At 31.1% G+C, this 27,775-nt stretch overlaps 1 protein-coding gene across 6 annotated transcripts in view; it reads left to right on the top strand.

Moving 5' to 3' along the window:
* LOC107445073 (RNA-binding protein Musashi homolog 2) overlaps positions 1-27,775 on the top strand; it is a 184,054-nt gene that overhangs the window by 140,921 nt on the left and 15,358 nt on the right. For 5 of the 6 annotated variants that reach the window (XM_087164759.1, XM_087164756.1, XM_087164758.1 and 2 more), the window contains 6 exons: positions 1,690-1,782; positions 10,273-10,321; positions 11,023-11,105; positions 14,589-14,648; positions 15,922-15,958; positions 18,977-19,045. In XM_087164759.1, the coding sequence (XP_087020885.1) occupies positions 1,690-1,782; positions 10,273-10,321; positions 11,023-11,105; positions 14,589-14,648; positions 15,922-15,958; positions 18,977-19,045 (391 nt within the window). The remainder of the gene's footprint in view (positions 1-1,689; positions 1,783-10,272; positions 10,322-11,022; positions 11,106-14,588; positions 14,649-15,921; positions 15,959-18,976; positions 19,046-27,775) is intronic. The other variant, XM_043050660.3, reaches the window with a different exon arrangement.

The raw sequence follows: 27,775 nt of genomic DNA, 5'->3' as shown, positions 1-27,775 counted from the left end.
CGAAACGGGTTAATGAGTTAGATTTTAATATATTTTGGTACCAATAAGGTTTAGGATCTTAGGATTTCTTAATAACAAACCGCTTTAAATTTTCAGGTTTTAATTTTGAGTAACAATGAACGTTGTATTAACACATCAAAAAAACTTTCTAGAAATAATTGTTAAATAAGGGACAAATAAATATTTTACACATACCTTTTGTTCTGTTAATAGTGATAAAAACCAAAGAGGAATCAGAGCAACAAACGTTAAAATCTCATTCACTCGTTTGCATCATCATGTCCTTGTATTAAATATAAAATATGTTATGATTAATAAATATAAAATGTTATGATTAATATGATGGCCTTTTCATAATAATGGATTAAATCGCTATATTTGGGTGAAATATGTAACGATTTGGGCGAAATATAACGAATTGTCTGTCACCTAATAGGGCGCATCTCATTTGCATGTTAGTATTATTATATGTTTAAATAAATAGGGAATTATTTTGTATATTTTATAATATTTTGAAAATGTCACAACTGTTTCTTGAAATTTTCTACATTTTGAAAATGAAACTTGACATGTTCTTATAAGATACGCTTAAAAAAAAATGCCTTACATTACTAATATATACATTTTTACCCATTGGAAAAATGGTTGTTGGAGTTGTTTTGGGTTTGATGGCATGCGCACCTTATTTGGACGCTATCACACTTTTGAACTGTGTTCAACAGTTCTAGTAAACAGTGCGTATGCGTCGTCATTGCATGTGTTGCTATGGCGACCGCTACCGTTTGATAATTTTTTTAGAATTCTTTTTTAAATATTGTCTTAAGTTAAAACTTTAAAATGAACTGGATAACTTCGATCAACATCAAAACCATAATCTCAAATATAGAATTGTATAAGTCATTAAAAATCATTAATAAAAATCGATACAGCAAGATCAAATAAAAAAAGTGGATAATGATTTTGGAATTTCTTGGAATTGATTGTTTTCACTTCTGAGTTTTTCCTTTTAATTTCCCCGACAAATATTTTTAATGTTTCTATATAATGTTAATTCAAATTATTTTAATATTCATTTTGTGATTCACTTATTTATAATTGCTATCTTGGCGGTGATTATATATGATATAAATATGAATACTGAAGAAGGAAAAGAATTTTATGACGTCTTAAGAAATTTATATTGATTGATTGGAAACCGAAGAAGCACGATGAGCGGACAAATCGATGCAGTTTTTGCAACCAATGACAATTTTTGTTTATAAAAGTCTATTAAGTAAGGAAAAGAAACATTTGACGAATGGGTAACCAGTGATTGCAATAATACAATCACAATTTTCTTTCTTTCGTAATTTTATTTTTTAAATTAAAATTGTTTCCTTTAAAAAGAAAAGTATAAATTTCGTTTTGTACAACTCTTACTTATTTTGAATAAACTTCTTTTAATGACTCTATCATTTATTGTCATTGTTTTCTGAATGAAAAAAGATTTTTTTTTCTTTTTTATTGTTTAAAATTTTCAAATTCTGAGAAAAGAGTCTACATGTTAAAAATGCTAGTTGCAAAATTTTGCTTTGCACATGCATATCAGATTTACTAGTTCATTGATTGGCGAGAATTACAACCATGTTTCTTTAAAACAATGTAGGTAAGTACATGGTTAGAGAAATTATAAATGTGTTGTTGTTTCAGATGGTGACCAGGACGAAGAAAGTCTTTGTGGGCGGACTATCAGCTCCGACGACACTGGACGATGTTAAAAACTATTTTCAACAATTTGGAAAGGTCAATATTTCCGTTTTATCCCTTCTTCATTTTAAAAAATAATAACAATTTTTCTTTTGTGTATTGTCAATTGAGTAAATTTAAAATTACGGCAAATTCCTAAAATTACTTTGAAAATTATGTTCATAGTTCATATTTTCACGAATTCTAACTCATATGTAATATTTTTTTAATTATATAGCCTAATGTTGGTTTGCCGATCTCATCACGTTTTGCTAAACATTCTATCATTACAATAGGCAGCGAACCCAAGTGCAAATATGTTTAGCGTAGTTGTAATAAATGCAAAATGGAACCTGTAGGGGGAAAAAATTAAATAAATGTTTAATTTTTGTCCGATAATAAAAAATTTGCTTATGGAAGAAAAAAATTTTATTTTTAAACGCATAAGGAAGGAAAATGATATTTGCTTTTTCAAACCTTAAAACCTTAAAAACGTTTTTTTTTTTTTTTTTAAATTTTTTATTACAAATCGGAATTTTTTTCGATCAATTCGGTGCTTTTATTTCCTTTTCCGTGATACACTTCCTTATAATCACGTTTTTAATCAAAGTTAAAGTGTTTTTTTTTTTAAATTTATTCAAAATAATATTTAAATCATCGTTCCTCGTTATCTTAAATAAACAGTTAATTAATTGCTAAACTAAAGTTAGTAACTCGAGTTAAATACCTATATCAATGCAAAGTTTATAAAAAATATTATTTTTTATACCATTGGGTTAAGAAAAATGAGCACAATTCTTTTATTTATTTCAATTAACTATTAACTTTGATTCATAAAAACAGGTTTCAGAAGTTTAAGCTAGATTTAAAATAATACATTTGTCACTGTGCGCTAATAATCGATCCAATAACTATTGAAGAAGACGTCGAAAGTGAAACTAAATAAAAATGGTGGCTATTGAAGGAGCTTTCTTTTATTATTATTATACCCAAGCTTTGAATGGGAAAATGTGTTTATTTTATTGTTCTTACTTTATTTTGTGGGCAGATAACGTTCCTCTGGATTTGCCGAGTCATGGATTCCATATGGAAACAGTAAGAATGAATTATATAATGAAACATACTCATAGATAGTCTCTACATTTAGAAACACCCCCTCTTCTCTCGCTCGGTTGTCTCTCATTTTTCACCAACAAAGGAATTAATTGCCCTTATCAAGCTTTTATTTATATATGAACCTATCCTTAAAAAGAACAAATAATATCAGACCCCGCTATAATAAAAATCTCACTTCAGCTTCTAGAAATAACTTATCGTAAACCTGGGCGAGTCTACCCATTTTTTCAGTTTTTTAAATTCTCAAGTAGTCAAACTTTTGTAAATATTAAAGAAAAAAGGCTTTTAATAGGTGTTTCGGAATCGCTATTTATCCCTCTTTAAAGCTGTGAAATCGATTTTAATAAATATTAACAGTTACGCTGTTACTGTATATTTTTATAGAACTGCTGACAAATCTCTCGTATGGGGCGAGTCTACCCATTCTACTAAAATGAATGTTAACATTGTAAATAATCAAATTTTACTATAAAATTGTTATTTTAGTTACTATATAGGATATTTATGAAGTAAAATTCATAACTTTATTATATATTCCATTTTTTTTATTTATAAAATAACACAAATTGAGTACTTGATCGATTGTCACATTTTGATCACAGTTTTGTTTTTATAATCATTAACATTATAAAATAACATTTTTTTCTGATTATTGTTGATAAAAATAAATTAAAATTAATATAAATTTACAATTGAATAATTAATAAATAATAATAATTAAAGATTATTAACAAAATCATGGCATTTTTTGTAACATTTAAATCCATTTGTTTTGCGAATATAATTTCGAACCATCTGTAATAATAAATAATAATTTATTTAACTTGCATTAAATAAAAAAAGTTAATTTTGTAATATAAAAATTGAAAAAATAGGTAAAATAAACATATTTTATATTTACATTTATATTTTACCTATAAATTTTCTTATTAATGATAAATTTATCAATGCAGAATTAAAATAATATACTCAAATTCATTTAAAATGACTTAATTTTAATATAAACAAAGTTCTAAATTATATTATTATGCTTTATTAAAACTAAATACGAATGGGTAGACTCGCCCCGCGAATTCTGGCTTTTTGTTTACAACAGCAAAACTTACATTCTTTTTGTTGTTTTTTCATATAAAGTTAATGTAATCTTAGTCTTAGATAAGTTTATCACTTAACCAAAGTGAAAATAGTAATAATAATAATATACTTACGGAGCACCAACTAAAAGTTTGCTGATCTCTCAAAAGACGTTTGAACAGGTCGGTTAAAAAGACACCAAATAAATAAAAACGGATCAAACTACTACAGCGCCCTCTTCCTTAGAGTCTGAACTAAGTCCTCCGTCGGTAAAAACCTCCGTCGGTAAGACTCGCCCCTGGATGGGTAGACTCGCCTCGGTTTACGGTACGTTATTTCATACTCTTACGAAATATTCTTGGATTTTTTTGTATTTAAATAAAGATTTTTATTAAGAGTCGTTATTAAGAGTCAAAAATTATATGACTCTTAATTAGAAAGGAGTGTTAAAAACGAGTCACTGCGAATAGTTCCAAAAGAAGCACATAGGAAAAAGAATCAATCGGTAGTATAGAAATTTAACTTTTGATTGCAATTTTTCTTCTTTTTTTTTTCAAAAATAGTGGATTAGAAAAATAAACATGTAAGAACTAACGAAAACTGAGGAGATAAACGCTTAAAATAGTTGGGTGACAACCACTTCGTTATATGGGGAATTTTTTAATGTTATTTAACGTAATAAATTTCGTAATAAACAGAATCTCGGTGTAAGAAAACTACATTGCTGAAAGACAGCATATTTAGTCTATTAATAATTTATGAAGTAAAATATGTAGTTTTGCAATCACAATTTCCAACATTACCATTGCAATATATATATATATATTTTTTTTTTGCAACGATTTTGAAATGAGTGAACTATCTTTTATAGTGGACTCTTTACTAGCACCACACACGGATCACTATAGCGGGGTCCGAGTTTATTTAATAGATGAAGAAGAAAAAAATCACTCACAACAACGATTATTCATTGTAGATTTTTACTTCCAATTTTTATTCTTCAAAACAAATTCTTCAACTTTTAAATACTCTAAAGTTTTAATTCCTAAGTCGCAGTATTTTCATTGAAGATAGATTTTAAATTTTAATCTTTGAAACAAAACAGAAAAATACACGAATGTTTGAAATTTCATTATTTGAGAATTCAAAAAACTTCATCCAAAAATTAGTGAGTGGATCGAAAATGGTTTTATTGTCCATTTTAAGGAGACACTCTTACAGATGATGAAGCCAACCTCTCTTTGGAAACTAATGATCATGGATTCGACTCTGACATTATGAGAAATGTATCAACAAGTCTGTTAATAAAATAACAACTATGAGAATGTATAAAACCTCGATAAGTGGATGTTGTTTGAGTTGCTAAGAAGTTGTAATAATAAACGATCGACATTTCTTCAAATGAATGAAACGAACCACCCCAATTATTTTGCAATTAGTTTTTAATAACTTTTATAACATTTATAAATTAATAAATTAATAATTTATAAATTAATAAGTTTAATAACATTTATTTTCCCCACCTTGTTTCTACCTTAAGAGTGAAGTATAGTTCGTTCACCAGGTGTTGGCACTTGGCTCCACCTCCTCGGACGCAAGAGTTAATTTCAGGGTGGGAGTAAGAGGAGAAACATCTCCGCGCTTGAAAATTAGACAACCCTTAATGCGCGCCAAACGCAAACAGTGAATTCTTTTCCAGCCACTTACTTCGCTTTATCACCTGCTATGATTTTTTTCGTTACTCTAGCTAATTAAATATATTTTAATTTTAAAAACTGCTGTTTCCCCAGCAAAATGTCTCAAAAAGGACAAACTGTTCAATCAAAAGAGAGAAATATCATCAAATTTATGAAATAATTAATGTTAAAAAAATGCACATAAAATCGATATGTTTGTCATACGATCGCCAAATAGTTATCTTGTTTAAGATGGATTATTCACATTCTTCTCCCAAAAATAGTTAAACAATGTCGTCGGATACCACGTGATGAAGGCGGAGCCAAGCTCCAACTCCTGGTGAACGAACTATATACGTCAAGGTTGTGAGTGATTCGTGTAATTTGAAACCTTAGATACCAAAAAAATTCCTTGTTGGTGAATGAATTTTCCTTTTTTTTTATAGACTATTTAAAACTAGATATTTCATTTTTCTAATTAGTCTCTACTGTGCTGAGAGAGGTCGGCATTTATTTACTTAAAATAGTATTAATATGCATGTGGAGATCTCTTAGCTGTTTATAGTCCAGTGGTATTTAAACACATTCAGTTTCCTTTAGAATTGCCTGGAAGATTAACAGAGAATCCATCAGAGAAACATGCTATATCCAATAGATTTTTGTTAAATGGATGCTCAGGGTGTTTTCTAAACAACGCTCTTGCAAATGCACTTCTCTGAAACGTTATTGAGAATGGACACAGAGTGCATAGTAAAAAAAGGTGTCCGATTTCAAAATGAATTCACTTTGAAACACTTAATGGACTCTATGAATGTCAGGACATAGTTACAAAAATTAGAGGGCAACATTAAACCGTAATTTGAAATGGCGCCATCTTGCTATGGAACAAATGTTGAACGATCATTCGGAATACTATTTATGGTTGAAGAATGATTTTAACAGAAGTTTATATTAATTACGAAAGAAGCTAAAATTGACAAAAATTAAATCTGATTTGAAGACCAAAGGGGTGACCATGAAAGTGGAGAAGATAGTAAAGATTTTTCCACAGGATTGTGTAAAAATTCTCTGGAGAAACCTATTTTTCACGTTATTGATTTGTCAAAAATCTTCAAAATGCGGCCATCCATTTTTTGGAAAAATGAACATAAACCGTTCCTCTCTCTTGGACTTAATTTGAAATTTATTTTCGATAGAGCTGTGATATTTCAGAACATTATTCCAGTAAATGTACTTCGGAGCTGCTTTCTTTATTTAACATATTTTGAAAATGACACTCTCATAGTTTTCTCTATCAGTAAACCAATTCTAAATTAATATATTCAATTTTTCTTTAAGTGATACTTAAGACAGTCACAATAATGCATAAAAGATGACTATATTTGAATTTCCTTTGAATTTTCTACCATTGAATCTCCTTTATACTCCTATGATTTAATATACCGAGAATGTTCACAACTAGGTGTGAAATATATCTGCCTTTTGTACCAATAACACTGAAATTTGTTAGTACATTAAGATAAGACACACATAACAGTCAATAAAATTTTAAGATACACTAATTTTTAAAATGTAATTAGTTATAAATCAAACACAGTACAGAGAGAATATTAATCGGAGAAAAGGATAGAAATTATACAATTTACAGTTATTTAAAAATTAAATATCTTAATTAGGTTTATATCCGTCTTTGAAAAGCCAGCCCAATTTTGGGTTTACGACAACTAATGTTCAACTCCATAGCCTTGTCATTTTGAACCACTCCAGAAGACAAGAAGGAAACTCCTGGATCAGTACCTCCAGGGGTATTGATTTGTAATGGGAATATGGAGGACTTTGCGACTCCAAGGATTTTACGTACATCGGTCACCGTTTACTACACGGGGAGTCTTCAGCCGGCGGGGATCGAACCCACGAACGTTTGGACATGCTCCCAGTGCCCTACCAACCAGGCTATCCTGACCCATCTTTATTAGGTTACTGAAAACATATAAAATACATTTGTTGCATAGAAGACAAAATCACACCAAGTCATAAACAATTTACTGAAGATACGCCAACATTCGTATGGAAACGAAGAAAATTTCGTATGAATTGTATGCGCGTGAAATTGGTGCAAGCCCTGACGAGTCTTTAAATTCAGTTACACTCTATAAATTGAATATGCTTCACTTGAAATAGGGTTGCACATTTTCTGGTCCTTCAACATCAAATTCATGGAGACAGTACATTACAACTCTGAGTTGATTTTAAGAAGGATACGTAAAAGTTATTGCAAAAGCTAGTTGTGAATACTAACAAGTTTTGTGTGAAGAATACATTTTATTGAAAATCATTCCAAGAAGTGCTAAAAATCGACATCAAACCACAAAGTATTATTTTATAAATAAAACTATGCACTTAAGTGCAATTTTCTGGTTATAAAACACACACCAGTGGGGGGTGTATCTTATAACCAGGTTAATTGAACCATGTTATCGTATATTTTTATCGCTCATTCATGAAATCGGATACCTCTGCACTCTATTTTGTGAAATAATCATTGCTGAATTATTCTTCTACCTGATTTTATCTTAATCTTCAGAATGATTGATCTTAAATTTTTTCATTTAATTAGTAAGCACTCAAAGTCCCAAAGATTGTATTTTTTAGAGGTGCATTTTATCAAGAGTGACAGTTATAGAACACCCCGTGTGTTTATTTCAGATTTTAAAAAAATTATTTGTGATATGTATTTATTTTTACTATGACCTGTATGTGATAATGCAATTTGATTTTTAATTTATTTCTACCAATTTTTGTTACTACGATTTTCTTTCTATAACTATGAATTTTGTTTTTATTTTTTACTAATGATTTTTTTTTTGTAATATTCGAGGAAAGAATATTTTATTTTTCTATTTTCAGGCAGAATAAAATACTTTCAATTTTTTTTTTTAATGAATCGAGCCCTGGAAGCGGAATTAATCTTTTGATTATTTCCCACATATGATGAGCACACATTATTTAGACAGTAATGCAATGCATATGAGTTTTATAAAAGTGCTTAAGAAAGTAAAATCTGACCTGATCATAAGCTAATCGTCATAAAATAATTCTCTTCTAAAGTTATTCATAACACTTTCACTGAATGAACTTCTGAAAATAACAGATTTTAAAGAAACTTTGGTACTAAAAATAATTTTTAATAATCATTTTTAATGTTATGAAAAATTATTTTAGCTGTGGAATTTCTCTTTCAATTTTGCGTTCAACCATAAAATGACAGTATTTAATAGGATTCTTTAGTGTTTTTCTTTCTAGAAAAGAGGATATTTTGACAAATAGTGTGAACAATTGGACAATATTTTGAAAGAAAGCATAATTTTAAAAGCGTTTTCACGAAATCTTAGGTCGCCATTTTAGTCAAAATATTTTTTCTTCACTACGTTAAAAAAAACTTACATTTTTAAAAATTCTTTAAACAACACTCATTTAAGTATTTATTTGATTACTTTTCTCCAAACAAATCTGTGCGAGAGGACATCATTTAGTCATACGAGAATTAAGATTTCTTCACAAAAAAAAATCTAATCTATTTTCAATTGTTTTTGATATAAATGTTTTGACGAGGTGGAGCAAAATCAGTCTTGTCAGCAAAATCAAGAAATGTAAAATCAGTCTTCTCCCACTCGACGAATACTAAAAGAAAAATCTACTTGAAATTACAGAATCCTTTTTTTAATTTTATGCTCTCATCAGCAATTTATAAATTTAGACTAGATAATTTTACTTTATCTTTAATAACTTTTTTTTCACGTTGTCTAAAACCTGTTTATTTAAAATCCTTTTTTACATGTAACATAAATAATTTCATTCATTTAAAACAGAAGATGGTTAAAATTCCCCCAAAACTAATTCAAACTATTACTATATTATATCTTTTTTCTAATTCTCCTACCATATAACAGTAAATTTCTGCTATGTTAATGGCTAGTCAGTTTGTTTTATTTTGATGTTAATCGTTCTACAGCGTTTTTAATGTTTAACTTCATTACGTTACATTATTAAACTCGCATTTTTTACGTATATATGTATATACAGTCGAACTCGTTTATAACGAGCTCGGATTTAACGAGAACTCGGATTTACCGAGGGAAACGAGAATATTTGGTTGGATCAATGTTAAGTCTATGGAACAGAAGTCGCTTTTAACGAGCAAGACCCTGTTTTAGCGAGCAATATTTTTCTGTCTGACAATCTTTTTTCTCATCTTTCTAGCCTTTCTGTCTTATCTTTTTTTCAAAATGATGAGAAATGCGTGAAATCAAAAAAAAAAAAAGAACCGCGAACTGAAATTTAATTGCCCTTATCGCTCTAATCTTTTGCATGTTGGGGAGGTTAGTTGTCATTAAATTAAGAAAAGTATTTAATTAAATTAATTAATGTAATTAAAGTAAGTAAATATCAATTAAATTTTAAGTAAACTCAATCATTTGACCTCCCAAGCCCCCCTCCCTCTTCTGGTTGCACGCTTGCCTTAAGGATCCGTTTATTACGAGCACTCGGATTTAACGAGTACAATGTTACGGTCCCTTTGTGCTCGTTAGAAACGAGTTCGACTGTATATTACATAGTTTACAAATATTTCTTTAAATCAAGGAAATGTTGTTTCGCTTATCATTTCGTGTTATTCTTTCAGGTGGAAGATGCAATGCTCATGTTTGACAAACAGACCAACAGGCACAGAGGTAATTCTTCTTTTATATGTTTTTAAACTTTTCCTAAAAAAACAGATGGATGGAACAATAAATAACATTCGCAATATACAAAACTTTTTCATTTAATATAATAATCCTTTCTTTAGCAACCGCTACTAAAAATGTTGGTGTGAATGTTTTTATAACGGTTGCCGAAACAAGTAACCTTTTTTAAAGTATATGGCCAAAAATTTTTGGTCATACTTTTAAAAAAAAAGATCATTAAATTGTACCACCTATAATAATCAAGATAAGGAATAATTTTTCTAATGGTTTCTAAAAAATGTTCTAATATAGGTTATGTTTATTTCTCGGACGATATGTTGAGGCATGTTCTTTAAAAGCATTCTTTCATTTTAAAGTATGCACCATACCTCTTAAAACAGTTTATAAAATACGAATGACTGTTGAGACCTTTTAAGAACAAAATGTAAAGAGCATAAAATAAAAAGAGCATAACAAGCTTACATGAGGCCTAAAAGCAACAAATTAACGTTGTTTAAGTTTGTATCCGTGCTCGACTTGAAATTTCGGTTCATTTAGATTTGAACATTTTAAAAAGTATAAATCGAAGGAATTTCTTTCCAGTTAGAACCGGTCAAAATAATCATTCAAGAGTGATTTTTTTCGCACTATCTAGAATGTCGCATTTCTGTTACCTCTGTTAATTGTAACTGTTATTCATTTCATAGGTTTCGGTTTTGTTACCTTCGAGAACGAAGACGTGGTAGACAAAGTGTGCGAAATACATTTCCATGAAATCAACAGTAAAATGGTAAGAGTTTTCACTGATTTTCTGTAAATTGCTTTGCTTCTGAAACTATTCCAGAAGCGTTAATGAAATTTTGCCTGCATAAAGTATGTGTTCAAGAATATCGCACGATAACAGTTACAGAATTTCGAAATTTGAAGAGGACAACATTTATTACCCGTTGGCAAAATGGGTCTTGTTTTGGATTTGATGGCGTCCACACATTTTACAACTGTGTTTAAGAGTAACAGTAAACAGTGCGCATGCGTCGTCATTGCATGCGTTTCTATGGCGACAACTGCAGTTTTTATTTTTATTTTCCCTAGCAGGCATTTGTAATGTATTTACATAATAATAATTTAAAGTATTTTTAAATTCTTTTTATTATTAACGTATAATTACTATCTTTACGGTGATTTTAATATAAATATGAATGCTTAAGAAGGAAAAGTATTTCGTGACGTCTTGAAACACTGGATGGACATGAAAATCAATCAGACGACAAACATCAATGGAGACAGTTTTTGCAACCCATGATTTGAAATGTTTTATTTCCAATGAGCTGCACAATCGGTCTTGCCGATGAGCAGACCTAGTGCGTTCTCCAGAGGTGGTATCCACTCTTTCAGGACCACCACAATGGGTGAGATACCGTTGGTCATGTTGATTTGGACGTCTAGTTTCTGCCACACTAGATGGCAGCACCGAGACTCTATTTTGGATGCACTAGGAATTTAATTTTGCCGGAAATGCCAAGAGTCAATAAGGCACTCTAGGGATCTTTTACATGCCGCATAATCATACGACATGACCGCTGAGGATTTTCTGCATCCCGAAAATCCGGTGTCTGGGCTGGGGATCGAACCAGATTTGAAATGTTTTCGCGTTTAATGGAGTCAATCCAGAACGAAAAAGCATTTGACAAATGGGTAACCAGTAATCGTAGTATGGCGATCACAACTTTGTTTCAATTCATTTCACAAAATTTTGAGTAGAAAATTGAGTAAAATTTAGAACATTGCTCATTTCCATTCTTCCGCTTGTTTATTTATTTTGTGAAACGTTATCAGGAGATTAAAAATGTACATAGTTGAAATAATGCAAGAGACATGACAGAGCTAGAGGGAGATGAAGAAAACAATTTAAAAGTGTTCGCAATCAGCTCTATTGTACGCTTTTTGCCGAGATAAAGGCACACATTTTTGCTTTCCGGCATTTTGTTTTTACCTATCTAATCTGCGGATGGATGTAGGGTGACATGTTTCAAAAATACCCATGTGTTCAACTGTCTACTTCTGCTGCCACTAACATCCATCTATCTGTTTCAGCAACAATTCCTGCCCTTACTTTTAGAATCAGTTTGTGTCGCGTACATTTTTATTTTCTGAATTTGCGTATTTTAGCTTCTGCCTTTTTTATGTCCTCTATTAAATAATGCATACTTGGTCTGCGTTAGAAAAATAGACAGAATTTCTAGAAAAATAGTAAAATGGAGCTAGCAATGGGGAGTCAATAATTTCCAAATATATCTCAAGAGAGACCTCGAGGAATGAAAGAATATTAATTGCTCGAACTAAGTCAGTTGTTTAGTATAATTATGTTGCATTTTTCTAATGATTCTGTGGCGTGATTAAACAAAATTCTAAGGAATAAAACTATAACTTACAGAAACTAGTTTTTGTGTATAATTTGTTTTTTCTTGGACACATTGATCTACAGATCTTCAGAAACGTTATATGACACTAAAGCGTGCTTAAAAATTGATAACTCGCCAAATACGTGTACCAATATACATAAGTCTATACACCGAAGAGCCCTTACACTATGACCACCCTCCATCTATAACAATGGGCTCGCCCAGGTTTTCATGGTTTCTTTGCTCAGGAACAATGTTTTCATGGGGCACATTAGGACTCATAATCCTCATAGAACAATCCCTGACGTCTGTCAGCTACTTAAACATAGTTGCAGACCAGGTTCATCCATTCATGGCAACAGTTTTTCCTGCGGGGGATGGTGTTTACCAACAGGATAATGCACCATGTCATAAGGGTCAAATCGTCATGGATTGGTTCGAGGAACATTCTAGTGACTTTCAAGTCATGTCTTGGCCCCCAAATTCACCTGACCTTTATCCAATAGAGCATTTGTGGTCCTACTTGGAAAACCAAATTCGTAAAGCCATGCTACCCCCTCGCAATGTGAGGGAATTACAGGACCAGTTGCTGAGCGCTTGGTACCAGATACCTCAGACTACCTATCAGCACCTCGTGGAATCAATGCCACGGCGGGTGCTAGCAGTTTTGAGGGCTAAAGGTGGTCCTACATGTTATTAGCAGGGTGGTCATAATGTAATGGCTCTTCGATGTATGTCAGCCAATGACAACGAAAGGAAGTTTTTGTGATATCTTTAATGAAGCAAACGGTTCTATAAAATGAGTTTTTAAAACGTGAAGATGCACGATGTATTTAAAGTTTAATAAAAAATCTGATTTTGTCAGTTCTATAAAAGTTCGCTGATATAAATTCTGCGACAACAAGAATGCGAATTGTTGTCTACAAATTGCCGGAAAAGTTGTTTCCATTATTTCAGTGATAAACATCGAGAAAGCATGTAACCTTAAGACAACCTTGTGTTGGAATTAACTCTTTATTGTCAAGAAAATGTTTACACTAAAAACCTTTTTTCAATAAAGGAAAAATATTGCAGTTTCATACCTTTCATCCTAAAAGAATTAAGCATTATTTTTAAAGCTTTTTTAAATAGTATTATCACTTAGGTAGCTGAGCATACAAGACTTTGCGAAAAGAAACCTTATAATGACCGATTTATATAACCCCCGATTAACGATTATTTTTACCTTAAGTCATGCCTTATTCAAGGATTTTTTCACGCTTGAAAATCGTAAGACAACCTTGATTTTTCAGGTTTTAATATAGAAAGTTGTTTTCCAAGATTCTGGATTTGGGTAATGTGGGTAGAATAGAGCAGATAGTCGCAGATCTCGTTTAGAGGTTAGAAGGTTTACACGCAAACCTCATAAAAACCTTTTTAGTTTCACATTAACAAGTTTTTGCCGAGTTAAAATAAACCTTATTTTGCTAACTGGGTGAGAGCAAGAATGTGGATCTATATGCGATGGTCACAAGGTTTTTTTCAACTCTATGGATGACGTTAAAATTTTACGGCACGATATACTTTAATCGTGGCATAGAAGTGGGAATTGCATGATTGCAACTGAAATAACAAAGCTTCGTGGAATCTTCTCTAAAGAACTGAAATGTTCAAAACTTTATAAAAAAAATATTTATCGTAATTTTCTTTCTAAAACATGGCGCTTCATGGCGTAAAACATTAAAGCCCCACTTCTATCACGTGATAAAAGACTCCCTTTCTTATATTGGTGAAAAAGAATTGAAATTCTGTTATTGAATAACAAAACTCTTGAGCGCATACTTTCTGCATTCCGTGGATTGTTTTGTAAACCTTTTTGTTGTATGTTTCAGGTGGAATGCAAAAAAGCTCAACCCAAAGAGGTGATGATGCCCAACAGCACTTCTCGTGGTAGGATAATAGGCTTGAGATTCTTTTATTATTATTATTTTATATAAGCTTTTATTTTTGCCAAAATGTCCGCTCCAGCTGCGTCAAATGTTTTTGCGCTACATTTGCAAACAGTTTGATTATAAATATCTTTAAAACAAAATGACACCTCTGGAAAACAACACAAAAAAGTGAGTTAGTTGGAGAGTGTGGTTCTCATATAACTAAGTATCGTGAATTTTCACTCCCTAATGTGGTTCGAGAAAATGTGCCATTTTCTTTTGTACAATGCTCTAAAGAAGCAAATCATCTCGAATAACTTTTGATTTAATGATCCGAATTTCACGTCCTAAGAACAAAGACATGCTTAGTCAGAGAAAGCACGTTTTTGTGTCCGATATTTTATAGCTTAAAATATCGTCTTCGCAAATTAATTAGCATATTCACCCCCGAACCATTAATTAACTAAATAAGTGAGGCATTGTTTCTTTGTGTATTTCTTACGTTGAATCGTATGATCGCTATACATGAGTCTCGGTATCGGTCTCACTCAATTCACGGTGAAAAAATAACGGTGAACGAAAATAACGGTGTACAAAAACGTAACCGTGACATTATGGTGAAATTCAATTCTTTTCCTCAATCACCACAATTCTTTCAAGCAAGAAAAAAGCGTACAGAGAGAATTTTTCGGGTAGCATAACATAAAATCTTGGGTATTCATTTTCCTGGAGAAAATGTCTAATTGTACTGTACTATATATAAAATAAAAATAATAAAGACAATTTTTATTTCTACTCTGTTCTTCGAAGCATTTGACCAAGTGGAAACATGCCAAAAAAAAGAAAGTATTTCAAACTTGACCAACTACGACAATATATTAAACGGAGTTGTTCGGTTTCGTAACGACTCAGCCTAAACTTAAGCAGCTTGATTTTAGTTAAGAAAAATAAATCGAAAGAGAAGCCTTAAAAAAGATCATTCATCATTTTTTGAATAAGGCACACAAAGCAAAGTTGTTTTTAAAAAATTGTCGAAGAGAATCTATTTCTTTTTAATTCAAAATTTTATATTTATAAAAAAAGACTAGAAATTTCTTTTATTGTAATAAATGTCTTTAATTTTCATTTTTTATCGTATTTTTCCACATTCGAATCCTCTAACTTAAGACGTACAGCCTATGGGCATATGCATACGTACTATTTGATGTATATATTATTCTATGTATGTATTATTTCATTTTTTAAAAAAAAGCATATCCATACGTTTTAATCTGTTTCTTTTCAAACAACATGTGAAGACCTGGTCTGGCCTTTAGGAGCTCTCACAGACGGTAAGTGTTCGAATTTTATTGTTCGTTTCATTTGGAATTCTGTTGTTGTCATATGGGCGATGAAAGGAGAATATATTATTAAAGTGAGCAGAAGGCCGTAACTTTAGAACCATGCCACGGTCTTTGAGACCACGGGAAAAGCCTGCTACAATTGGGAATGGTGGTTTCATGTCATCGAGTTATTTTTTTTATAATGGGCCCAAGTCCTCCATGTTGCCATAACAAATCAATACCTCTGGGGGTACTGATAAAGGAGCTCCTTTGTCTTCTGGATTGGGTTCAGAATGACAGGGCTACTGAGTTGAACATTGATAGTCGTAAACCCGTAAAATTGAGTCGGCTGTTCAACGACGGTTATAAAATAAAATAAAATGGCTGGCACTTGGGTCTCAGAAATTATACTATAGGCCAGAATATACTCTTTCACCCAGTGGTCACATGCGCCTTATGCCGCGGTGACGGGTGGAGCAGCGTCTCCCACGTCATACAACCACAAACTCGTTTATAGGGCGGGTAGAAAAAGACATTGAACACTTGAGAGAGAAAGTTACATCCTTGCCTACTGTGGGATTCAAATCCACAACTACCGGGCCCGTAGTCCAGTACAGTAACCACTAGGCAAGTGATCGGTAACTCAAGTTGACCAATTAGTTAACTCAAGTTATTTTAGGTGTCCATTTTGGACAAAGCAGTCTGCTGTAGTACTGGACTACGCTTAAAAGCTCCTTCTGGCTATTTGTTACTGTCATGAGCAAGCCGAGAAGAGCAGTCTCAAAGTTCTTGACGATATATTATTTTCACCTGAGTGAAGTTAAGGAGTCCGATACGCACAAGATTCTTAATACTTCTCTTTTTTTTTTCTTTAGAAAAACGAATCGCATTTTCTTTCAATGATATTTACGTCGTATTAAAAGTTGTTTGTTTTTCTACGTAATCTCGAAATCTTCGATTCGATCACTGTCCCTCTAGTTCCTAGTCATGTACTTGAGAATTCTTTGAACCTTATTTTACACTTCATCATAAGAAAAAAAGTTTAAAATTTTAGTTGATGTCTGCTGATAGATTAAACTTCGATTGGCAGCTATCTGTCATTCTATTTGATAAAGGTTTATAAGCCTAAATTGAGCATACAAGCCTGTTGATCCAATAAATACAAACACACTCACGTTGCCTAGACTTGGTACCGGTTCCCTAATTGGCTGGAACAATTAGCCGAAAGGTGATTCAGCTCTTTGATGCGGAGAAAGATGAAGTTGGAAATAACGAGCGAAGAAAAACTGTCTCTTACAAACGGTTTCTAACAAAAACTGTCTCAGTATTCTCCAAACTGCATCGGCAAATTAACGGTGAAACAAACTTTAAACTTTTAAGTAGTGTGAATAAAAAAACGGCTTTTTATATTTATAAAAAATAGGAGAATCGTACTTGATCTCGTTCTTATGCATGTTATGTTGACTCCCATTATCGTTCGTTCACCAGGAGTTGGCACTTGGCTCCACCTTCATCTTCACGTGGTATGCGACGACATTATTTCGCTATTTTTGAGAAAACGCTGTGAGCAATCTTGAACAAGGTTGTTATTTTGACAATCGTATGGCAAAAATATTTATTTCGCAAACGTTATCTGCATTGTCTTAACATTAAATGTTTCATAAATTTGATGATATTTCGTGCAATTTTTTGTGATGTTTCTTCCTTCTGAGAATGGTTTATCTTTTTTGGGGCATTTTGCTGGGAAAACAGCAGTTTTTAAATTTAAAATATATTTCATTAACTAGAGAAACGGAAGATATAATAGCGGATGATAAAGCGAAGTAAGTGACTGAAAAAGGAGTCACTGTTTGTGTTTGGCGAGCATTAAAGGTTGTCTCAATTTCAAGCGCGGCGACATTTCTTTCTTTACTTCCGCTCTGAAATGAACTCTGCGTCTGAGGAGGTGGAGCAAAGTGCCAACTCCTGGTGAACGAACTATATCTTGTGCTTTCGCTGTATATTATGTATAAACAGGGCCCGATTTAGCTAAACTGGAGTCCGGGATAAAAAAAAATTTGTGGTCCCCCTCTGCTTCACTCTTTCAGTAATACAGAACCAAACTTTATGGAGGCATTTAAATTTTTCACCTCATTATGCAACAAGAAAATTGACTAGAACCTAAAATATCTACAAATGTCCCCCTCCCTCCAATAGTCAAACGAAAGATCGTTCGGTCTATTTTATTGATTTTCTGACATTTCTAAGCCATTATGCCAGATGCAGTTTTCTGAATGTTAACTTTGTCATGTAGCATGTAAAAATTCATATCCTTGTTAACAATAGGGTGGAATTCAGCTAAATTTTCGCACCTACGATTGCTCAATTTAGCCAATCAGAAGTCTGTATTTTTGTAAACATATCCCATTTTGCGATACGTAAAATAAAAAGGCGTTTGATTGGCCAAATGTGTCCATCGTCATTGCGGAAATTTAGCTTAATTCCTCGCCAGAAAGCCATGAATTTACGAAATATAGATTTTTTTTTGTGTTCATACGAAAACTGGCGGATTTTACACTGTATTGATGTAAAAATTCATATCCTTGTTAACAATAGGGTGGAATTCAGCTAAATTTTCGCACCTACGATGGCTAAATTTAGCCAATCAGAAGTCTGTATTTTTGTAAACATATCCCATTTTGTGATATGTAAAATGAAAAGGCATTTGATTGGCCAAATGTGTCCGTCGTCATCGGAAATTTAGCTGAATTCCTCGCCAGAAAGCCATGAATTTACGAAATATAGATTTTTTTTTGTGTTCATACAAAAACTGGCGGATTTTACACTGTATTGATATTTTATTTAAAAAAAACGTTCATTAAAGAAGGAAGCCTAAAATAAACCTTCTATTCGATTTGGGTGCCTCGTCCTTAGTCACGCTCTGTGTATAAACGAGGTCTACCAATTATAAAGATCAAATAATCTAACTAATGTGTGAATCCTTATTAGATAATTACTTTTAGATTAAGATTTTTTTTTCTTCCACAGCGGGATTCACGACGTTCGGCTATGGTCGAGGAATTCCTGGCTACCCTAGCTTTGGCTACTCTTTCCCAGGTATGAACCTTAATGTGCCTCAGATATGTATACCATATCCTCTGGAACACTTGAATATCTTCAATCTACACGCAATGCAAATCTGAATAAATAAAATAAATAAAAATGCATAATAAACGAATCTTCAGGTGAAGAATCATTTTAACACAGAGGGAATATTCTACGTCATAGATTGTCATCCTATTTCGAAAAAAAAATAAATAAATATCGGTGATACATCATGTGCAAAAATACACTAAATAAAAGCATTGTAGCTTCTGAATAACTCTCTTATGTTCACACATCATTGAAATTTTTTGTTAATAGTGTAAACGATGATGTATTTCTGTTTAGTAAAAGAAACAAAAAAGATTTGTTAACTGTGAAAAAAATAATAGTACAGGAAGTTTGTACAGAAAGATTTAGCCTTATACTCCTTTAGCCTTGCAGTCCAATGCTACCAAATCAAACGAAGCATAATGTGGTAAACTAATACTTGGTGTATTTTTGCATGAAAAAAGGACTATTTTGTGTAATTTAAGCAATAATTCTTCTCGCAGTCTTCCTTTGTAATCAATGTAATAATATGTGTATGTGTGCTTATCTTGTTCAAAACCGTAGTGGAAGAAGGATCCTCAAAACCCAGGTGATGATTATACTTCAGAAGAAGAAGCCTATTTTTAGAATAGTATTTTATTTCTTTGTCATGACCACGAATACTAGGCTGTCATAAGTTATTCTAAACTTCAGAGACGAACAAAACTCAACAGGTAACTGTTAAGTTTTGTTTATCTTAAGCAAGCGTTCTCTATGCTGGTAGCGAAGTATTATAAGGAGGAAACTTTAAATGCTTTTAAAATGAAAAAAAAATCGTTTGATTTAATTTTTTAATAATTTTAAATTACGCTAACACTGAATCACTCATAAAAATATACAAAAATTTAAAATTATTCATTGACCTTCAGTCATCTACGTGGAAAAAAAAATCTCACCAAATTACTGATTTATAAAAAAAACGTTTAATATTCCTAAAGATATTTATCGTTTTATAATTTTGGTCAATGCATTACCGCGAGAAAGCTTAGATAATGAAAACTTAAAGCTTTTTGCTCGAGTTTAAGGTTCATTTCTATTGTTGAAAGAGCTTCAGAAAAAAGCAGCCTTAAGATGAATACATTTCTTTTTTTCCCAAATCTGTTTTGGGATTGTTTAACTCTTGTGTAGTGAGGTATGCTTTAAAGTTTCTTTTTTTTTTCAATTTGTAAGATAGCAGCTGCGATGATGTTGGACCATATACAACTGCATTTTTTTATACATACTTTTTTTTTCACTTTGTAAGGCGTGCAACCCTGTAATACAGCCAAAGGGAATATTCCAGAATATTATTCCATTGATCTGTTTTGAAAATGTATGAATAAATTATGTATGCATCATTGTTTTTTGGTGGGGGAGGATTATCAAAGCAATCATTTCATCGAAGATTTTCTGTTTAAATAACTCTACAGCAATAAGAAAAATAAAAGTGCCGGAATCGCTGTTGTGAGAAAACTACCCTGGATTCATTTAAAAGGCTAAATAAACGAGTGAAAAAAAATCGTGATAGTTTTTAAAACGGAATTTTCTTAAATTATTATCTGAGTAGCCAGAATTTAAAGCAAAACATTCTCACAATATTTGCTTTCTAAAATAACTTCAGTTAAACCATTATTGTTATCAATGAAAACTTTTTTTTTCTCACCTAAAAATGTTAAGTTACTTTTGATTTGATCTAAACTTGGCGCTTTTTTTGACGATTATAGTTAATTTTTTGGACTTCAAAAAGTCCCTCAAGGGAGTTTCGCAATTGATTTCAATTTTGCGTGCATCCGATTCATTCTACCTTCAACCATTTTTTTTAAAGTCTCCAAAAGCTCTCTGTTATGATGGTGAATCAACATTTAATTCGAAAACGCCGAAAATAAGTGAGAATTTTATTTTTCGCAGTTGTGGATACATCGAAAATGCTTTTTGTGAATATCGAGCTTTCACTCTAAACAACTGTGTTCAACTTCTTTCGAAAAGTCTCCCTTGTGAATTTCTTGCTCCAAAAATATTTAAATGATAAGATTTCCTGCGGAAACTTTGATGAAATAATTGCTTCTTCTTTTTTTAAAAGCTTCAAAAAGAGTGATTTGAATAAGGAATCGGCAATCTAGTTCTACTCGTGAAATCTATTTAATACCGCATTTAATTTGAAGTAATTCTAAATCAGAACCCCAGCTTCTTTATTATTATGAAATAAACAAGCGCGGTTTGCAATGAAGAACAAACGTTGAGAAACATAATTATTCATTCTTAAATTTAGTTTTTGTGAATTAGAGAGTTCGATGAGAAATACTTATTGAATTTTTAGAAATCGTTTTCATTCAATATACAATTATTGGTGGAAAAAAATTCTTTCCCTACTTTTCTATAACACTATTTCACCACTCTTACTTATTTCGATACTTTTTTCACTGCATAAAAAAGTTCATATAAACAAGCAAAATATTAAATAATTTATGGATTGGATAGAAATATAACTACTACTGGTTAAAAAAAATATCCTGATTCTAACTCACCTTTTGAGAACTGCTGATAAAAATAATTAAACGGAAAAAAATTATTTAGATTAAATTTAGTTCAAAGTTAATACAAGATGAATAACCAATTTCAGAATAAAAAATTACAACAGAAATGTCCCTAAATTTGTGTTTTTAAAGAATGAAATGAAGCTGTTGATTAGAACTAAAATGATATAATACTCGTCTGCGATAAAAGTTCATAAAGGAAAAGCGTGTTTAATAAGAAAATTCTTTTCCTTGAAAATTAGTACAAGAGTGAAAATTAGTACAAGATAAATAACCAATTTTCAAATGAAAAATTACAACAGAAATTTCTTTAAATTTTTGCTTTTAAAGAATGAAATAAAGCTGTTGGTTAGAACTAAAATGATATGAAACGTTTGCAAAAAAAGTTCAATGTGTTTTATAATAATTCTTTTCCTTATTTTTGAAAAGAATTTTTTATGTAAAAGAGATGTTCGCATTTTAATGCAAGACGGTGATAATACGCGAGGAATCGTTCAGAAGTGCAGACAACGTTTCTTCAAGAAAAGTTTTTTCAAAATTCTATTTATTCTAGTGAAAAGGATATCTAAATTATTAATTTTTATGACTTTCTTTATTGCAATAAAGTATCAATAATTTTTATTAAAATATCAATTCATTTACAGATTTTCATAAGAGGACTTATGAAAGTAAGCTCTCATTAGAAAACGCATTCGTTAATAGCAAAAAGAAAAATAGAGCAAGGAATAATACTGAAATATATAAAATCGTGTTTTCATGAGCGAAGGTTGCCGATTTCTGTGAGCCTTTTACAGTGCATATCTCTTTCATTACAGCCCTTCTTCTTCTTCTTCTACTTCTTCTTCTTAGTGACATTCTTAGAGTGCAAAACTTTTATGGGAACAAATTTAATAGTGATCTGATTTTTTTGTGATACTTCAGATCAATAAATGTAGTTGAGTAAAAAGAGTAGTGCTTTTGAAATTTTAATGTGACGAGAAAAAAAAAACAGACTATATTTAGAATCTTCAAAGCAAAGTTGGCAATCATTTTAGTGAACAGGGTGCTGCTTTGACATTCTTCATCAAGATAGCAAATCTTATGAGAATCTCTTTTTTTTTTAATTTATTTTTCATAACCGTCGTTGAACAGCAGACACAATTGTAAGGTTTACGACTACTAATGTTCAACTCCGTGGCCTCGAAATTTTGAACCCAATCTAGAAGATGAGGTAACGCTTGGATCAAGTATTGGGAGAAATTTGCCTTCATGGAGGATTTTTAGATGGAACTAACCCGCAATTGTATTACAGGGAGAGGAAAACCACCAAAACCTCCCATGTTTAGCCTGACGACTCGGGGATTTTAACTCGTGATCTGTTTATGTCTATACAGAGTCTCAATTTCTTACCAGCCCACAAAACTGCGTCAAAATTGCAATAACTATCGAAAAATTGATTCGGCTTTTTAAGCATGAAATTTTACTTCGAGTTCGGTCAGAAATTTTCTATAAGAAACAATTTTCTAGCAAAAAATATTTTTTTTTGGAAGGAAAGTTTGTAGTTTTCTAGTATTTAATGATAAAAAATACCAAATACTGATGAAAGTTCACAAGCATATTTGGCACTCATTTTGTGAATAGTTAAAATATATTTTCAATGCAAGGAATTTGTTTCTGAGAATCTGTAAGATGTTCCATAGTAACTCTATGGGAAAATTTTTGTTTCAATTCACTTTGATAAATTTCGATTATTAGCCAATCACAGCTCTCTACATTTTATTTTTATAATGGAACTCAAATATATCCGCTATTTCAGCAGAAGTAATTTCGGAAAAAAGATGTCATTTTAATTGTAAATATACTTTTTTTAAAAATTGTTTTTATTTACCCTTGAAAAACTTAATGATTTGCTTTTCTTTTCTAAAACCTTTCACTCACTTTTTTTAAAACATTCCATCACTTTTGCGAAAGCGTCTCAAATTTCAAGTGCTATTTAATACTAAAATAAGTTTATAATATATTAAGAAGGTTATAATATAAAAAGAAGTTTTTAACATCATTCACTGAAAAGATCTCTTGATTTTAGTTTACCTGTAACTTTTAAACTATTTCGTTTGCATCTAAAGTGAAATATTTTAAATAACTTTAAAATTGTTTTTTTAAACTTCGTAATTTAAAATTTACGATACAAAAACATTTTTTTTTAATTAAACACTGTTCTAAACTTTCTTTGTAAGAATATTTATTTGTTTATTTTTGATAAAATATTCACTTCAATTTTAATCAATGATCGTGCAAGCTATTACAACGAATGGTTTAAACCCTCTTCACTAACAATGGTTCCAAGTTTGCTTTGTTGCTAGATTGTGTGATAAAACAGAGTAGATTAATTGTCTAGGGTAATCATTTAAAAAAAAGAGCCCACACGTAGACTCAAAAAAAAAAAAAATATTTGTAAGTTTTGTGCCTTGTTTTTGAAACATAATAAAATAGATATAGTCATATTTTAAAACATTTTAGATTTTTAATCCTGGTTTACTATTGTATAACCTCATATTTGCCTTAGATATTGAAGATGAGGGGAATTTTTTCTTTTCTTACGATCTGTGCCTAAATAAGAATTTAACATATATATGTATCACATTTGTAAGAATAATTTTAAGAATGAATTTATAATTACATGATAACCACTTATCTTTTTTTTTTCTCTCTCGTCGCCATGCAAACTATGTCTATCAATCAGTAGAAAAATAATCTTAAATGGATTGAGTTATTCTCATTACAGTACCTTGCCATATTATTAGACGAACTATAAGATTCCATGTAAAATTATAATTATCACGTGATACTATATTGTTTTTGCTCGGATGAAACCGGTTTGCACTGGTTTACGCTTCTGCATCCATTGGCTAACATTGTCATGCAATACGTTAAGAATAAATGCAAATAGGAAGTATGGGAAAAATATCCTGAATAAAAACCCATTACATACATGCAGGGCCGGATTAACCTATAGGCACACTAGGCACGTGCCTAGGGTCTACGAAATTCAGGGGCCTACGAAAAACTTGGGAGAAAAAAATTTGTTGACAAAAATAATTTAGCTTTAAAAACAACAAGTGTATTTTGCACAAAATTATGAAGATACATATAAAAATATAATATTTTTCGGTAATAAATTATTTTGCAGAATCTTATGATATAATATATTACTTTTTCGCGATTTTTGGATTCAACGAAATCTTGTATTATGCTGTCGAATTCCGAGACTACGCAAAATGTCGTATTCAATAGACATAAGTGCGAGCGATGCTAAGCGATCATTGTTGAACGCAAATAATTTTTTATCAATTTTAATCTGTCCTTCTGCATTTGATCCAAGAATCGACAAATATATTCTTAATGCAATGTGAACGCTAGGAAAAGTATTCACAAGTTTATCTTTAACATTGTTATCGATCGAACTAATCATAATGGTATTGTCGATATCTACTGCAATATCGGCAGTATGTCGGTGTCGCAGATAAAGTTTGATAAACAAATTTGTAAATTAAAATCCATATTAATAAAAATGTAAAAAAAAATATGCAAGAAAATATTAGCATATATTTTGAAAAGAGGGGAGGAGTGGGGGAAGGAGGGGAGGGCCCAAAAACGGCTATGCCTAGGGCCCACGAAAGGTATAATCCGGCTCTGCATTTATGTTTAAATATAAAAGTATTACCTATAAACTCGTGCAAATCATGTCGTTATTAAAACACTACAGTACGTCTACTAATTTGATCTAATTATTACAATATAATAATATAATACCTGATATAATAAATATTATATATTTATATAATATATCGTCTCAATTATCCTATCGTCAAATTTATATGATATATCGTCTAATATAAACAATGGAGGATACACGAACGATAAACAAGTGAAAACAGTCGGATAAAAACAATAAATCAGTATAGTATTATCTGATAATTAAGATTTAACATAGAATCTTATAGTTCGTCTAATAATTAGACCAGGGACTGTAGCTGAATTTAGTTGCCAATATTGTCCTAAATTAAACATCCATTTTAATTTTTATTTCATTCGAATTTTTTCTTTTCATTGCGTAACTAAGCTTCGTTCATAAGAAGGCGTTGCGTGGTGATATTGAGAAGAAAAAAAATATGATATGAAAAGAACATTCAGATCTAAAACCTATTTCGGTGCTATACTCATGTGCAAAAGGAAAATCTGATTAAATAAGAGGTGCCTCATACAGTCATTCTAAACTGATCACAGAGTAATCGTTTTTTTTTATATCGATACAAGAAACGATTACAAGATAACAAAAAAAAAATTTAACTTTTTAAATGAATCAAAATTTGCACTAAAACTCATTCTTCCTTCATTCGTTTGATTTTTAACAAAAAAAGAATTGCTTTATATGTTATTATACTTTTAATATTTGCTTTTTAGTCACTCTAATATTGTTTTTGATCTGTAAAATATGAGCGGTTTCTGCGGTTCAAACCAAATAGGTTTAATGGACTCGAAAGTTCAGACATTTCATAAACTATTTGGTTTGATCCGTAAAACTGACCATCCATTTGTACCATTTAAAATGAGTTCGAAGGATTATTGTACAAAATTTGAAAATATTTGTTCATTCAGAAGCCTTGATCTGCATGTATTCATTACCTACATAAATATTTTCTATTTATTCTGTACAACTTACTTATCATGTAAAGCATATCATTGTAATCTTTTTTTTTACTATTTTACATGTTTACATGTCTCGGACTAATGTTATATATATATATATATAATGTTTTGTACACACTTGATGTATGAAATAAGAATTTAATTAGATACTCTTTACGGAAAATAATTTTGACAATTCACCCCTTATGTATAAGTTTTTGCTTAAACATCAACCAACAGGCAACTAACTAATACTTTACTAAGATTCTCGGTAAGAAATAATCATTCTAAGAAAATAAGATGTGTCACCAAGCGTTACTTTTTAAATTCACTGTCAAATCTTATAATTCTGACCGTAGATCAAGAGAAAGCATTGTGAATTATTATCTGTCCTGACATTTTGTTACTTTCTTTGAGTATCATCCGGGTACATCTATGAGACTCTCATAGACCAAAAAATAATTTTTTGATAATTATTCTTCCGATTTTAATGCTAGTTATATTATGATGGGTACTTATCCGAATTTATTTCAGCAAGATGTTAACAAACCCAAATTGAAATTTTTGATGGTCTGATCAAAATATTTTGGTGGCTTATGTTGGTTTCAGTGCTGTTCCTGATGGTCCAACATCATTTGATGGTTACCATCGTCCAACATTTTCCATTCTTCGTTCATGGTTTCTGATATGCCAACAAATTTCCATCATTGCATGATGGAAAATGCTACTTTAATGCTATGATGGTTAACCGTCAAGAGAAGTTTGATTGCCATGAACCAATAATCCGTGGTGGTTCCAACTATACATTTCCATGATAGTTTAATGGGAATTCTTGTTGGTTCTCAGGAATATGATTCTGATGGTTCAACATTAACAAACCATCACAACAAGTTGCTATTCTTATGTTGAACCATCATAAATCAGTTCGAACTCCTACAATCGGGTGATGGTTACTTTTGTTGGTTACCATCAAGATTATGTTGGAAGACCATCGAAATTTTGACTTAGACACGTGTACACGTTTTTCGTTTTTTAAAGTAATATAACGGAAAATTAGATTTGCAATGAACAGGTCTATTTTTTCCCATACGAAAAATAATACCTTTTATAAAATTAATTAAAGGTGGGCAAAGATACCAGAATAAACCCCACTGTTTATAAAAAATTGTTTTCTAATTTTATTAATTCTTTTTATTTATATTAGTAAAAACTAAAATGAGTGCGCAAAGGAGCCGGTCTCTCTTATCTCAGATGGTAAACCTTTCCGAATTTAGAACTGAAGTTGAACAAAAAGTTGAGCTTTTTAAACCATTATAATGTCTTTTCTTCATAAATTCTATTTTGAGGAATATCGCAATGCATCGAAAAATATTTCTTAGAAATTGAGATAGCTAAAAAATACTGAATTGCTTTTTTATGATGCTAAAGTTTCTTTAGAGAAACGCCTAAGAAAATTCAGTTTTCATTCGCCTAT

Source organism: Parasteatoda tepidariorum, chromosome 5 (assembly GCF_982258835.1).
Source record: "Parasteatoda tepidariorum strain Cologne lab strain chromosome 5, Ptep-v5.0, whole genome shotgun sequence".
Classification (NCBI taxonomy): domain Eukaryota; kingdom Metazoa; phylum Arthropoda; class Arachnida; order Araneae; family Theridiidae; genus Parasteatoda; species Parasteatoda tepidariorum.
Note: the sequence above shows the minus strand (reverse complement) of the source record. Positions and strands in the feature narration are given on the sequence as shown.